Below are 16,050 nucleotides of genomic sequence, written 5' to 3'. Positions count from 1 at the left end.
TACTCATATCATAACTGTTAGCTGTTATGTTATATAGAATGTACTCTCATACTCTGTGCCTATGACTATGAGACCGTGGACGGTCGCTTATACGCTTGTGAAGGTTTGCCGAACACCAACGTGTAAACACCCCGTTTGTTTGGTTATATGTGTTCTGTGGACTCTGTGGTGCTGGGACTTGTGGGTGGAGTTGTGATGGCTTGCGAGAGCTTGTCGCCTATTCGGACGGTGTCGGTTTTTCAACAAAGAGTTGCGACATGTTTACATATTTGGCGCATATTCAGCCTACTGAGTGAGTTCGTGCCGAATGGATGTTTTTTTGCAGCGCTATATTATAATAATTTAAAAAGTCAGCTTCATGATGTATTCCGCACACAGCAAGGTAGGGAAAAGGATCCTAGTGTTTAGACATTCCGTTGCCCACTTTCCGTTGATTTTTTCGTTCCGTTCCATTTGGTAAGCAGAGGGAACCTCCTAGTGTAAAGAAACTCCACTCCCCATTTTCCGCCAAGTAATACAAACACGCTTAGTGATTTGATATTGTAAGGTAAGCTAGCAAGCAAGGTAAGCTTGAGACCGACTTCAAAAATATTTTTGTAAAATAGACTGTAAAATATTTTTTAAATTATTTTGGTTTAACAAAATCATAGTACGTTTTATTTTATGTAAAATTATTACTTTCTTTTTATTTCGTTGTTAGAAGTCGGTTTTTTTTATTAAAAATAAATTATATTCTTTCATAAAAAAACAGTCATATTGATAATCTCCTTTTTTTACAGAAGTCGGTCCAAAACCATTATTCTTAGTGTGCTGTTTCAATCTTAACTCAGAATAAATAAAAATTCCAAGACATGTTCTTTACATTAATTTATAAAAAAAATAAATTAATATGCAAATTAAACTCAAAAAAAAAATAATTTTCCTTAACATGACATTAATTGATTTTCTGCCGAGTATTAGCTTCTTTTTTTCGTTATATACATCAAGCCTAAAGCAAGAGGTGAAATAAGAATGACTTCGATATCCATATCTGTCATGCTTGAATGTTAGGAACATAATCATTAACCAACATATTGACGCGCTCGCAATCGTGCAGATGGAAGCCAAACGTTGTGCAGGCTTGGAGTTTGTGAGAGTTTGACGAGCCATCACGAGCGTATGAAGCAGTATGAATATCAAGTAAACTGGAACATTTGCATTGCCAACGCAAACGACGTACTTGTTAAATAATTCACTTTGTATACTTGCAAATAGCGTTAGCAGGTAGGCAGAAGGAACATGAGAACCTAGTACAAAGACACTGTTCCCATTAAGACACAGTTAGTTTGTAGCTGGACTGTAGTTCCTTACTTTCCGCCGAATTGCCTCGGTGCCAGAACGAGGAAATGAAAATATTAGATATTTCAATCCCCTGAATGGAAATCAAATGCACAACCGTCGGGTTTACAATCACAAGCTTGTGCCCAACAATTCTGCGCCACAACGGCCATATTGGAAATGACAAATATAATATTTTTATAATGTGGGAATCATTAGCATAATCAATAATTGAGATTGACTAGAGTATTTATAATTGTGTAAAAAATGTTTAATAAATGCATTTTTAAATAGGATAGGTATATTGTAGGGATCCTATATTGATTTTAAATACCGGTACCGTATTTTCTAAAACCGTATATGGCAAGTGGCGAATGCGGAATGGCAACCCAGTACGTTTCACAAATCACAACAAACAAATTTTCTGAACTGAAGTAATAATACACTGACACTCAGTGAGTGATGAGTCGATGTTGTTGTGTTAGTGTCGTTTGTGTCTCCGACCGTTACTTGGCTAGTTTATTATTTACAACTAGCATACGTGAGCAGTGAGGACGCCGGACGGAGGAGGCAGCGGAGCTCGTTAGCTGTTGTTTTGTGCGCAGTAATTGCGATCACTTTTCATAAACAGCGTTGTACTTTAACAACATGATATCCTCCAGTGATTTGGTATGTATTTTTTTACCTTAAGTAAATGTTAAATTTGTCTCTCCCTCTTACAATTAAGTATTAGTTTAATATTAGACTTGCACTTATGTAGCGGTGCGGCATGTTTATTTAATATCGTTGTATATTTTGCAATATCTTTACATTATAAATAAATATTTTAATTAGCTTATATTTTATATTATATAGATAGCTATTTAATCCAGTTACTGTATTATGCTACCAAGTTTATTTTGTCATAAACTTCTTCTGAATTCATATATATATATTTTGTCTAATACGTGAAACTTGTGAGTTCGATCCCCACTCGACGAAGTAAAATATTTATTTACGTTTATATTTCCATTTCTTCGCTGTGGTGTCGAGGCAAAACGCGGCGTTGAGTTCTGCCACTCAACACGCAATGCCTCCAGAATTCGGCAGAAAGTGGAGAACGGAGTGTCTTAACACTAAGTTCCCTCTGCTTACCCTGCCGTGTGCGGGATATAGCGTGAAACTGGTTAAAAGTTTATTACGTTTACATTGGATTACAACCTCTCGTTTATAATTTTGACTCGAGAGCTTATCACAAAAACAAAAGTATGATGCTGTCTGTGAAACTGTATTCAGTAAGCCGACGATCTGGTAGAAGATCTGGCTACTACAGTAGCAGTAGTATTCATCTGTAATGCGGATGCGGACGCTCGCAGGGGTCTCGGACGCTATTTATAAAACTATTTACGTTTTATGGTTCTTTTTCTTCATCCTATAAACTTTATAACTAACATACATGTTCATTAACGCCGTCTAGCCACAGCTAGTCGTTGCGCAGGGCTCGTTCTGGTAACAGAAGGCAAAGCGCAGCGTTGATTTCCGCCACTCAACACTTAATGCTACGTATGTCTGGGGAAAACGCGTGAATCTAATGAAAAAAATCGGCCATCTATTGTTTCTTATGAATATTATTTTGTGTATCGACGTAAACCTGTTAGAGGTTTTTTGTTAGTTCACATAGTCAAATGCCTTTGAGATATCCACATAGCAATCCATGATTTGGCGAGCAATGAGAATATGCTCACGTGTACTCCTTCGTTTAACAAAACCGGCTTGTTCCTGCGCGAGTCACTCATTTAATATGTGTAGTAAAATTTTGCTAGCGTGAGAAATGAGAGGCTATAAGGAAAACCCTATGAGTCCCTTCTGTTGGCCATGTTGACGAGTGTCATGCTTTGTTGCAAATTATGTGAAAATTATTGACGCCTATGTCGCCTAAAGCTCGAGTTGTTTCAATTGGGATTGCATCCCTGCCAGTCACTGACTTCACCCCCTATTGCCTTTAAACCGTGCGTCAACTATCTGCAGTGTGCCATCGGTCATCCAGTGCAGTCGCTTGTATGAAGTATTTGTTTGGTGCTTCGGAGGCCGATATCGACTCTGTGATGAATTTTTTGGCTCGCTCCCACAACACATCAGGTGTCCCTACGGCGTAGTTTGCCTTGCTCCACCTATCCCAGTTCTGTTTTGCAGCAGCATAAAACTGAGCTATTCCTTTCCTTCCCTTCAATTCCTTTTGCCTTTTACATTTTCCTTTGAGCCTTCCCTTCAATTCTTTTTCGTTTATTGAGACTTCGAGCAGCTTTAATAAAGATCTAGCCTATTTGATTGCGATATTTGCCATCGCATATTTGCGATGTTGATGAATTGTGATGTCCAAGTAATAATGATCGATCGAACATTCGGTTTCGGTTTCGGCCAAAAATCGTAGGTTCGGCCACAGATTTGTTTTTGGCCAATACACGGCCAAACCGAAACGAAGTACTTGTTAGGCGTCGCTCTGCTAATTATTGTGTTCCACGAGTTACAAAGTCAGTATATTAATTCCAACTTATAAAAATTAAATTATTTATAAAAAATGCTTGTAAATCTAGCGTGGTAAGGTTTGAGTATCTACGTCCAAAAAATACTTTAAGTTTTGATTTCTTTAAACAAAGTTAGTTTTTTTATAGAATAGCCAAGCGTGGTTAGATCTTGTCTTTTTTGAACAAAAGCTATTTCAGATATTAATTTGAGAATCCATTTATTTGATACGTTACAAGTTATACATTCAAAACTTATGTTATTATATTTTCCGTTATAAAGTGTTATTTCAATCTAAGCATAGAAAATATTTTTAGATGGCGTCTTAAAATTACATTTGAACGTAACTAGACTCGAACCCGCGTCCATTGAAAACCGTCTAAACGCTTTCAACAATAAGCCACGCGTTCTTATCAAGATTTAGCCTGTCTTTTAACAGGCAAGAATTTTATTAAATTGAGGTTCACTATGTAATGTAATGTTTAAATGTATGTAATGTAAGTTTAAATATCATTTATTTGATAACGAATGAAAGAGGACAAAACGTTTTTAAAATATTAGGCTAAATTTTTTTACGTAAAATATTGAGAATTATCATAGTGGAACAGTCATTTTGCAGCTGATAGTGGTAGTACTGCAGCAAGACATGAGAGCCAATGGTCTAACTACCGAGGAGGCATTAGACCGTGCAAAGTGGAGTAGGTGAACTACCACTAGGTAGTACTGCAGCAGTACTTGCAGTACGTAGTGAGCGTAAGCGTAGTAAGCCTACGTGAATGGTGTTGGAGTAGAATAGGGTATTTACTATCACAAGGTTATTTTCAGTAGTTTTCAGTACTTTTTGTATGAGACCTTCACCTCTTTCATTCAGTGCACCAAGGCCAAATATTCCTACACAATGGCCAAACTGATGATCTCCTTCTCTACGATATTAAGTTTCCCAGGACTTAGTAAGCCACGCACGCACTTTTTCTTCCAACGCGTATTCCAGTAGCTGAATTTCCACAGGGAGCCTGGTCTCATGCTGCCCTATGTATATCTCTCTAGTAGAAGACAAACCGCGGCGTTGAGTTCCCCCACTCAACACGAAAAGTCTTGAGCGAAAAGTGGAAAAGAAGTGTTTAAACAAAAGGTTGCCTCTGCTTATCTTACTACAAGCGGGCTACTGTTTAAGCTAATATATATCGGGGATCCACATAAAAAAAGACATAAACGTTTATAAAAATTCCAATATGATAAAAGAATTATGCGTGCGTATGCAGAAGACGGCGGTGGGTCGCGTGGGCGGCGCGCGGCTGGCGGCGTTCCTCAAGGCGGTGTGCGCGTACTTCGTGGCGGGTGGCGGAGCGCCCTCAGTCTGCGCCGCCGCCCTCAAGTGCGCGCCCGTGCTGTGCCTGCTGCTGTGCGTGCTGCTGCGCGCCCACGCCGCGCCGCAGCCGCAGTGCGTACACCATCACTCTACGCTGATTCTTTTTGCACCCATAAATATATTCACATTTTTTGTCAAAGAAAATCTAAAAATAAAGCAGACATGTTTACAATTTGTTAACAAATTTGAAACTTTGGTTCTTGTAAGATATTCCCATACATTCATAAAATATGTTTATTCATATTAGGTCCTTACATATGAAATTGGCGTTATGTCGTACTGGCCACTTTAATCACAAATTCTCTCCTTGAAATTTATACAGCTAAGTACTTAGGTACACATCTATCTGTTTCGTTGACGGTCATTCATTTGTTTTTTTCTCATCACTCAGTTTGCAAAATGGGAACTTGAAATATCGCGTTATTTACGACGACGAGGTCCACTGTGGCACAAGTGCTGTGGAAATGGTTAATGATATTTATGGCGGTCGTATCGCAAAACAAAACATAGTGTGTTTTTGAATCCAACATTTTAGTTCTGGAAACTTCGACCTGCAGAACAAGCCCCGTGGACGCCCGGAGACCCAAGTTGATAATGAAGAATTGTAGGCTATTGTGGAAACGGATCCATCCCAAACATCGTCCGAGTTAGCTGCAGGCTGCGGTTTTAGTGATACAAATGTTTTAATCCATTTGAAACAAATTAGGAAGATTCAAAAAGCTTGACATGCTCGTGGTTCCACCTTACGAATTGAGTGAAGCAAACCGGCACACGTGATAACGCGCCGACTACTGCGTTACATCAGGTACTTAACCGGCACATTGTGATGAGAAGTGGATTCTCTGCGATAATCACAACAGACGGCTACTAAATTAGTCTAAGATATCATTACTTTTTTTGCCATTTTTTCGAAATTTGGATAACTTCTTGCAAGGAGAAAAAAATCAACTCCGAAATGATTCCCGTTCGAATGGTTTTTTATAACATCGAATCAATGCACCTATAAGATAGCAAAAGTACATAGATAACAATAGTTCATACATTGATTACATAAATATATTTAAAAATATTTCATTTTTTGTTCCTTCCATATCAAACGCCAATTTTATATATAAAGACCTAATATTAGTATCTCAATTTACAAGGGGTTTCTGATATTAATTTTGGTAATATTAGGTATTGAATTAAACAATAGTGTGTGTAACTATTTGATAGGTTAATACCAACATTTTATCTTATTTGTTTTGGGGTGCTTGTCCGCGTGACTTTATATTACCATCAGGATATCAGTAAAGAGTATTGAACGACACAGACGCGGGTACGCGGCGCGCGTGGCGGCGGGGCTGGCGCTGTCGGCGGCGGGCGACGCGCTGCTGGTGTGGCCGCAGCACTTCGTGGCGGGCATGGCGGCGTTCGCGGGCGCGCACGTGGCCTACATCGCGGCGTTCGGCGCCACGCCGCGAGCGCCTGCAGCCGGCGCGGCCCTCTACACCGCGGCGCTGGCGTACGCGGGCGTGGTGCCAGCGCCCGGCGGGCTGCGCGCGCTGGTGCCGGCGTACGCGCTGCTGCTGGCCACCATGGCGTGGCGCGGGGTGGCGCGTGGCGTGCGTGGCGCGCTGCTGTTCGCGGTGTCGGACGCGCTGCTGGGCTACAGCATGTTCGCAGGCGCACTGCCGTATGCGCGCGCGCTCATCATGTCCACCTACTATCTGGCGCAGCTCGCAATCGCGCTCAGCGCGCTCGAGCCGCACGCGGCTCACGCGTAGACGCATGTCCTTTAAAGCGACTGTTCAATCACCTTTTCTTTATATGCCCAAATTAAATATGTACGAGTATGTTGCATGCAGCAACTTAAGGAAAAACGGGATTTTTAAATATGTTAAGTAGAAAAAGCGGAAAAAAAATTTAAGTTATTATAGAATAGAGAACATAATAAAATATTCTTTTAAAATAAAAAAATGTCACTATACTTATAACTGTTTAGTTAACAATGTACATATAACAGTTAAAGCAGAATTGTTAGTAAATTATTAAAAAATAAAAATAATTGTTAAAGTGCGTGGAATTAATCCTCGAAAAGGGGCACTTGGGGACTTTGAACTTTTTGGTCTAAGAATAGGGACGTGGCAACACCGGTTGCATAATAATAATACGCCAAGTAAGCCAGTAACATACGTCCAAATATTGGAAATATTTTTAAAAAAGTTATTTTCCGCAACAACTTTATCATAGCATAACTTATCCTGAGAATGAATGAATCCGCTGTCTTAGAATTAATATAAATAATAGCCAAATAAGGAGGAGATTGTATTTCCACAGCAGTCTTCCGGCATCCCCGCGCGGAGAGTGGGGGCCACCTTGCTTGGTCGTAGTAGGTACCTAGTATGGGAGATGGAGGAGCCTCGTGCGGGGGACATAAGACTGAAACATTATATTTTTGTAAAGACTCTCTTTATGCTGTGTCAGACGGGTAACTGTATACCTGAGCGTGAACGTATTTAGGGGCAATGTGTATATAAGTGTTGGGTCTCTTTGTCTGAAACACATAAATGAGTAATTAAGGTCCCGATATAATGGCTGATGGTGCACTGTAATCTAATCATATACGGTACTTGCGCTGGACGCAAGCTGAACCCTGTGTCAAAGAGAATCTCGAAGAAGTGAACACTGTAGCAACACTACAGCTCGGGCATACGAAGAAGACGTCGTTACTCAAACATATCTAGAATTTTTTAAAGTAAAATATCGCGTCTGTATTTTGTAAGAGTATTTAGATAATACATTAATACCTACACTAGTAGCACTGTGGTACAGTGGTGGTTGTAGTGTCGTAGTTGTGCCCATTTATAAATATATAATATGATTTATTGAACTGTTATATAGGTATACATAGGTATGGCGCGTTGGTGCCAGGACGGACTGTGCTGCGTCGTGGATCGATCGCGAGGATTTTCTTATTTATGTTTTATATATAAATGTGTTAAAAAATATAAGTTTGTGTGATATTATATAATAGTTGTTGTAATAGTATGTATGTCCTATGAGAGAAGCTTGATATGAGTGAGCTGCGTTCTGTGTACTCCAAATATTAAAAACTATTTTAAAATTACCGGCTTTTCTTTATAAACATATCCTTATTGTGTGATCGAAAGGGTAATAAATAAATGCTTCAGTCCGACCTCCCAGTAGGGGAGAACAGGGTCATGAGAGATAAAATGTTGATATCAATCACCTTGATTATTCAACTAAATTATAGTCACGGGTATACCTAATCAATCACAGACATGTGTTAAGGTACAATTACAATTTTACAAAAGAAGTCAGTGGTTCCCATTGCTCCACAAATGCGGCTAATGAGAACCTATTTAACACTCATATGTGAAATGGGAACCTTTATAATTATTCTTAAATATAAAAATAACAAATCGTATTATAATCATCTTTCGTTATTATAATCATCAACAGCTATAAAACTATTTAGCTTCCCCTAAATTATGTCTCTTCTTTAACCCTTAATCAAATATTGGGAAATTATTTCCCACATGCCACTACTGTAATTTTTTTGTTTTATTTCGTCTTTGGCAACTCTAATCAGTACCAACCTTAGGGAAAAATAATCGTACAGAATTTTTTAATTTTATTTATTTGCAACATTTTGTCTTAAGGCGCAAACTGTCATTGTATGTCAATGTCAAAAACACAGTTTGAAATATTTTGTGAAAAAAACCGGTTCAAACGGAAGATTTAAAAGTTTTTGAAGAAAAAAATCTGGTAAGTGCATAAACACAATAATATTGTAAACTAGACTTGTTTTCTGAATGTTTCTTACGGTTTTTGGGCTCGCAGCATTGATATTTGTTGTATTTTCTTAGGTTTTATTATGTGGGAAATTATTTCCCATTGTTTGTTCCTGCATTTGAAAAATACCAATTTCTATATATACAATAAATAATTTGTCTGTTGCACTATATAAGTACCTAAACAGGTATTGTTACTTATAATTTTATCTAACTTACACAAAATTGTCAGCGAGTAACTCATATATGGAGCTTTGTCGAGAGTTATGACTGCGTTTGTGTGATTTCTCACTTGATTTTTATAACTATTATATTTTAGAACTATTTGTACTGCTCAGACTACCAAGTTAGTTTAGACTTCCTTTTATTTGTTTTAGCTATTTAAATATGGACGCTAAAAAGTTACAAAAAGTTCTACCAAAGAAAAAATTGGAGGAGGTGGTGCAAAATTTAGACAACTTGTCTGATTTATCAGCCTCAGATTCTGAAGATGACTCATGCTATGTCAATAGCATTCATTCTCCATCCGATACTTACCTCAATCAGCTTGACGATAACCTAATTGAACAACGTCTTGAATATATCTTCGGCTTCGAATCGAATGAAGATAAACAAGAAACGCCTACTATACAAGCCCAACAGATTTCAACAGATGCCTTACTGACAGCCTTAGGAGAAACATCTCATATCACAAACTCACCAACAACAGACTGTGTTCCGCTTGGAGTAGCTTTGTGTGCTAAAAATTGCTTCAAAACCTTTCACACTGTTCCACCTCAATAATATTATTTTTCTTAGTAATTAAGTTTCAGTTTATATTAAAACTATATATCATTCCTAACGTTGTTGTTTCATTTTATAACTTTATTCACTCATATTACAGTATTTTTTCAATTTTATTATATAAGACAAAAAAGAAACAAGTAAAGTAGGAGCAACTTACATGTATAGAACTTGTAGTAAAAATATATCAAAAGTTGAGAGCTATTCCGGATAATGGGAAATAATTTCCCACTTGATTATATTTTGCTTTGAAATACCGGATACTGGGAAATAATTTCCCACTGCAAAACCCCCATTTCCCCCCTTTTTATAAAAAAAAGGAGTTGTTTTTCGAAATCTACGGCACCCACTTACCTAAAAGCCGTGACCAGATTTCAAATTACTCGAAAAATAAAGTTTGTTTGATTAAGGGTTAAAGTACTATAAGGAAATTAGCAATTTTTTGTCAGCGTGGAGCGAAAAACACAATCGTCCCTCGTGACTAAACAAATGGCACTAATGACTCGAACGCGTCAGGCAAAGTTTGTCGGTGGTTGAAGGAAACAGCTGTGTGCTCACAATTGCGCGAATCGAACCTGCTTTCCGTGAAATCACCGTAGCTCCCATTGCCCTGTGTGCGTGTGTTCCCCTACTCGGAAGATTGTTGGTCTGGTTACGTAAGAAATACTAAAAATTCATATTTTACATAATTGTTCAAACAATAATTTAGAAGTTTCTACATACATATTTTTATTATACTTTTTTTTAGCGTAACATTGTACCACGTTCCTCGTAGGTATAGTGGGGTGGGTGGAGGGACCCCTAGTAGTGTTCAGACACGCCGGTCCCCGCGCACTGTTCCATTCTAAGACATTAGAGTGTTGGAAATCATCACCGCTTTTTCTTGTAGAGCAAGGAAATGAAAATAATTAATTCTCGGAAACTCACGACCTTCGGTACGGTCAGGTCAGACGCTGTCGCGGTGGACTCTGGGAAAGATGTAGAGCTAGGACAAATGAATTTGCAGTAAATCCAGGATTAGTTAATTTATTTAAAAAATGCATATATTTACAATATTAAAACAATTATTTAAGGCTTTGAAGCTATTCAACGCGTGTATGAGCAATGTATGTACATACATCACCATTTTATTTCTTAATATTATTTATAGTTCTTAGTTTTTGAAATATTAATTAGAGATTTTCATAGAATACAGACGCAAAATTAAAACAAGAAAAAATATGTATATATTTAACAATTATTTTTGTTAAACTTAAGGACTTAATAACATTAGTGATCTTGCTCTGCAACATGTGTAATTCAACTAACAAACAAAAATATGAAACTTTTCTGTTTTTGTTTGTTTAAGTTAATTTATGTTTGTTTTATGTTTTAGGTAATTAATATCAATTATGGTGTAATAAAGTATTAAAATAAAATGAAACGAAATAACTTTCGTTAAGAAATAAGTTAGTGACCAAGTTGAACACAGCTCTGTTCTGCAATGGCGTGTGATATTACATCGGGGAGTTGACCGTCATTGAGGTCCACTAGCTAGTTAATGCGTCGTCGTTGTAATGTTACAGACTCATTACATAAAACGACGATATTTTATAGTTACTTATTGTTGACATTGTTACTAGAGGCCGCCATATTGTAATGCTGGAAAAGCATTTCTAATGCTGCAATCGATAAATAATAATAATAATAAATTAGTTTCAAATTGGTGAAATAGAATTGCTAATGTCATCAAATAGTCGCGAGTTTGATTCGTCATAAACGTCGTGAAGCAACAGGTTGTTATTGATCAACGCACGTCAATCTGACTTTCAGGTAGGTAATTGGTAATTTCGTAAAATGCGGTCAGTTCATGATAAGGCGGGTGATTTCATGCAACGACATAAGTATATAGAACGTGCAGCAGACGAGTCTGCAGGTCACTCGCGCCGCAGATTGTCGAGGCGCGCTTGCAGCTCGGCGTCGGCGTCGCTGAGCGCCGCGCCGCCGGGGCTCCCGGAGCCCCCGGGACCCCCGGCGCCTCCGCCCGCCAACGCGGCAGCGGGGCGCGCAGCAGCGGGGGGAGCCAGTGAACCCGTGGCTTGCGGGAGGCCCGACAGCTGGTCGTTGAGCTGCAGGCCCAGCTCATCTAGGATCTGCGACACCACCGCATCGCTGTGGACACAATATATAAAACCATGTAAGACGTTCATGTTATACAAGAGCTTTAACTTTAGTAAGCATCAGATTTACCTCTCCTCCTCGTCGTCGTCGCCCTCCATCGCCTCGTCGATGGAGTCGTTCATCATCTCCTCCTTCATGTCCATTATTTCAGACTGCTTCTCAAACTCCTGTAATCATTATTGTCAATATTATTGAATTATTCTAACTAATTTGTCCACGGTATTCATGTTTTCCAATGTAAAAAAAATGCTAAAATACAAATTTAAACATTTTCATAAGTGAGTTATGTACTTACTTATGAAAATGTTAAAACGAAAGTAAAAGGTGTTTTATTTTTTTTATGGAAAAGACAAGGCAAACGAGCGTGTGGGTCACGTGATGATAAATACTAATGAACTCTTGAGGAACTATAGGTGCCTAGGTTGTATCAACCTGGAAACACTGCTGCAGGTAGGCCATTCCAGAGTTGCATGGCGCGTGCAAGGAAGTTCCTACAGAACCGCACATTAGTGGAGTGCCACGTATCCAGATGGTGTGGATGGTATTTAAGTTTGTGACGTGCTGTGCAGTTAAAAAATTCGGCGGCAAGTAACAGGTCAGTTCCCCAGTCAAACAGTTCCCCAGAACACTCCCCATGATAAATGCGGTAGAGAACGCACAGCGAGGAGAACTTATTTTATTTTATTTTTATTTATTTTTTTATTTATTTTTTTTTTTTTTACAATCTTAATATATAAAAAATCTCTTGCCAAACTCGTGAGTTTGTAGGCAAGAAATTATGAAGTATATGAAATGATATATACAAAAGAATATAAAACACACATATGAACAACAAATATGCAAATATTAATATTCTTATTATTCCTAAAGCTACATATTTACTAAAAATAACATACAATAACATTTAAATATGGAGTGTACCTGTAGTATCTTCTGTATCTGTGGCAGGTTGAGAGTACGGTTCATACCGGCCATGGCGCGCGTGACGCCCCTCAGCGCCTGCGCCATACTGCTCTGCGATTTGAGGGTCTGAATCTTAAGAGACACTGCCTGGATGTTTGCTTTCATTAGCATGAACTTGCGCACATAGCGACGTGTACGGACCAGGTCCTTTGCCATTATTTTTACTGCATCCTGTCATCATATCATTAATTATTTCATCTCTCAAATGGAGGAACCTACACACTGTAGGAGATTGCAGAATATGTAATAATATTTAAATAGAATTACTATAATAATTTGTCAGTGCTCTAAATAAAATCACTAATAGCGCAGTTGTGAAATTTCATTTTCAGTTATTGTTTTGTGGTGTATTAATACTTCATTTCATATACAATAAAATGAGTTGAATATGACATTATCACCTACAATATTTAGCAAGGTGTCCCTGCCCCACGAGTTGCATGACTGGCCTCAATAATGCAGATAAATGGCCAAAAAAATGTTCTATATTTGTTTTAGCTTTACTCTGAATTCTGTGTAAAGCTATATAGGCAGAGGTTCTGTCCCCTGTTGAATGATGAGAATTGAATAGTGAAATTTACTGTATTACACCATCCTAAAAAGCAGACCTCCAAACAAACTGGTATTTTTTTCAGCCTCACACAGTATACTGCATATAGCAGGGTAGGCTTGTGTTAATACACTTTCCGCCAAATTCTGGAGACATTGCATGTTGAGTGGTGGAACTCAATGTAGCAATTTTCTTCAACACCAGAGCAATTAATGAAAAGTGTGAAAATATTAAAAATTTAATTTCTTCTAGTGGGAATCAAACCCAGAATCTGTCATGTTTACAGTCAAACACTAGTGCCCCTGCGCCACAACTTGCCTCTATACTGGTTATAAGCTTTCCAATTCTTATATGAATAATAAAATTATATTTATATATAAACATACCATCTGCCCATCTTTAGCTAGTTTTTTAATGTCAGCAATAATTTTCTTTTCTTGTTGTTCCATCTTGAGTCTTTCACGGTCCAAGTCTCGCATAGCTTTGTTGAGCGCTCTCTGGTTTTTACGTAGCATCTCATCTGGTGTCATTCGGTGCCCAAATAACCACTCCATTTTTAAGTTATATACTTGAAAAATATATATCAAATTATGTGAATAAAGTGATAAATTGTAATAAAAGGCGGCACATTTATTCTCTTATTTTACCAAAAATTAAAAATAAGAGAATAATTCACATCATTATCATATAAATAAATTGTCATAGGATAGCATCAAAGCTAACTTAAATTAACAAAAAAATCACTTTAACCAGTTTTAATTCAAAAGTCATGACATATTTTAAAATTTATTAATAATGGTATGTATTAAACATGAGGAATAAAATTATAGCAACTGATATTGTTATAATTTTGTTGTATTCTTATTACACAATATGATATTGGTAATATAATTTAAAAGATAACTTAAGTTTAAACCATCCTACTAAATAATATGATATAATAATCTGGATTCTAGGTATACATTTTGATTAATTGACTATAAAATTACCAACAAAATGAGTAACTATTGCGCCGTCTATAATTATTCAGAAATATTACCTACTCACTAAAATTACAAAAATTATGATGTATCAGTATAACTTAGTTTATGATTATGAACGTTAGCATTGTAATATAAAATTTGTTTACTTAAAAAGAATAGAAAGTAAGTACCTGTAATTGCACAAAGTATAAAAAACGACACTTGTTTAGTAGATAATGATGATTCACCGCTAAAAAACTTTCTTTGTAAATAAAAATTATTGACTGTTAACAATTTTTTGTCATCACTTTATAATATATAGAGCTAGTAACTTGAGATTGTTTGTTGGAAAATATATATAATGGGGAAAAATATAACATTAATATTTTATAAACAAACGTCAACAAATCTATGCTATTGTTAAATGTCAAGTCACAGGTGTCAACTCTGTCAAAGTCGAGTGTCTCACTCCTTTGAAGGGAATGCAAATTTACCCAACCAACAACACGAGTACGAGATTGTGGGTGGTGCGCCCGTGTCGCCTGGGCAAAGGAATCCACTACACTCTTGCGCTCTCTCATTCTTTTTAATGCTGCAGAGTAAATATTTTAAAGTATTAAAATAACATACGTAATTTGAGGGTCAACCCATGTGATGAATTCAAGAAATATATTTTTTTTTATAAATTGCTTTCTTAATATGTCTAGAATACGGTAGTCAAGGTAGAAAATCACTTTGATTTTTGAAAATTCGAAGTTGTTTTAACGATACACTACGTAGGGTAGGGATGCCCAATGTTGACATTGATGTCAACATCGAAGCTCATCAACATCAACAGTAACATCGATGTTCGATAAAAATCGAAAGAACAACATCGATGATAGTTAACATCTGTTTCTTTTTTCCATATTTTTTTTTATTTCCCTGTATCCATCCCGCTTCAGCTATATATTTAAATAAACATTTCATTTTCTCGAATTCTGGGGATCGAACCCATCACCAGTCGATTGTGAAGTACGAACTACGAAGTGAACGCCAGTGTTGCCAAGTTGCCAACTCGGATTTTGAAAAATCAGATAAGAAAAATACACAGAAATAGTAATTTTCATATGAAAAATATGTAGGACATATAAAAGTTAATAAAACGAGAATTTATAAGACTAAAAGTAGTCATGTTTATTTTTTGCTTACGATATTCCTTTTTAAATTAAAATAAATACGTGAACACTCCTTGTTCATAATACAGTTTTTTTTAAGTGAGACTGAGAGACTTTCTCCAAGTTGAAAAATATTGAAAAGAAAAAACTTCTTTGAAATACAAGTTCGAAATATATTTAGGTAAATAACTTAAGGGATACACTATAACGGAATGTATTAATTTGACAAAGTCGAGTGGCGTCGAGTCGAGGCGAGGGTGTGTTATTAAGAATCTGAACATTTTTTAACTTAAGTTTAATCTAATGACATATATCATTTTGCAAATTTAAACAGTTTTGGTAAAAAAATATTCTATATTTCTTATCTGGTTTGCTGGAAATGCTTAAAATACAAAGTAATTTATGTAAAACGACACCGGGTTGGCTGCTGTTGGCTGCACCGGCATAGACCACAGACTAGGTAGACAACTAGTCTGTGGTGTGTAGTGAT

At 37.0% G+C, this 16,050-nt stretch overlaps 3 protein-coding genes across 5 annotated transcripts; 2 read left to right on the top strand and 1 right to left on the bottom strand.

The window, feature by feature from the left end:
* Window positions 1-127: 127 nt before the first annotated feature.
* On the top strand, window positions 128-8,294 carry LOC146533261 (lysoplasmalogenase TMEM86B). 2 transcript variants are annotated; one of them, XM_085195727.1, is made up of 3 exons: window positions 128-292; window positions 5,082-5,260; window positions 6,501-8,294. In XM_085195727.1, exons 1-3 carry the CDS (start codon window positions 258-260, stop codon window positions 7,073-7,075), a joined length of 789 nt encoding a protein of 262 aa, XP_085051853.1. In that variant the 5' UTR covers window positions 128-257; the 3' UTR covers window positions 7,076-8,294. The 2 variants fall into 2 exon arrangements, with proteins under 2 accessions (XP_085051853.1, XP_085051854.1); XM_085195728.1 differs by lacking the exon at window positions 128-292 and adding an exon at window positions 1,601-1,986.
* A 392-nt stretch (window positions 8,295-8,686) lies between these two features.
* On the top strand, window positions 8,687-9,826 carry LOC146533260 (uncharacterized). Its single transcript, XM_085195732.1, has 2 exons — window positions 8,687-8,959; window positions 9,363-9,826. Exon 2 carries the CDS (start codon window positions 9,373-9,375, stop codon window positions 9,766-9,768), a length of 396 nt encoding a protein of 131 aa, XP_085051858.1. The 5' UTR covers window positions 8,687-8,959; window positions 9,363-9,372; the 3' UTR covers window positions 9,769-9,826.
* A 952-nt stretch (window positions 9,827-10,778) lies between these two features.
* On the bottom strand, window positions 10,779-15,196 carry Vps2 (vacuolar protein sorting 2). Of its 2 annotated transcripts, none has more exons than XM_085195730.1 (5): window positions 15,034-15,196; window positions 13,828-14,009; window positions 12,850-13,062; window positions 11,998-12,095; window positions 10,779-11,919 (listed from the first exon to the last, which is right to left on the bottom strand). In XM_085195730.1, exons 2-5 carry the CDS (start codon window positions 13,993-13,995, stop codon window positions 11,685-11,687), a joined length of 714 nt encoding a protein of 237 aa, XP_085051856.1. In that variant the 5' UTR covers window positions 13,996-14,009; window positions 15,034-15,196; the 3' UTR covers window positions 10,779-11,684. The 2 variants fall into 2 exon arrangements, with proteins under 2 accessions (XP_085051856.1, XP_085051855.1); XM_085195729.1 differs by lacking the exon at window positions 15,034-15,196 and adding an exon at window positions 14,595-14,890.
* Window positions 15,197-16,050: the final 854 nt, after the last annotated feature.

Source organism: Heliconius melpomene, chromosome 13, assembly GCF_056956725.1.
Source record: "Heliconius melpomene rosina isolate 202511_hmr_F chromosome 13, ASM5695672v1, whole genome shotgun sequence".
Classification (NCBI taxonomy): domain Eukaryota; kingdom Metazoa; phylum Arthropoda; class Insecta; order Lepidoptera; family Nymphalidae; genus Heliconius; species Heliconius melpomene.
Note: the sequence above shows the minus strand (reverse complement) of the source record. Positions and strands in the feature narration are given on the sequence as shown.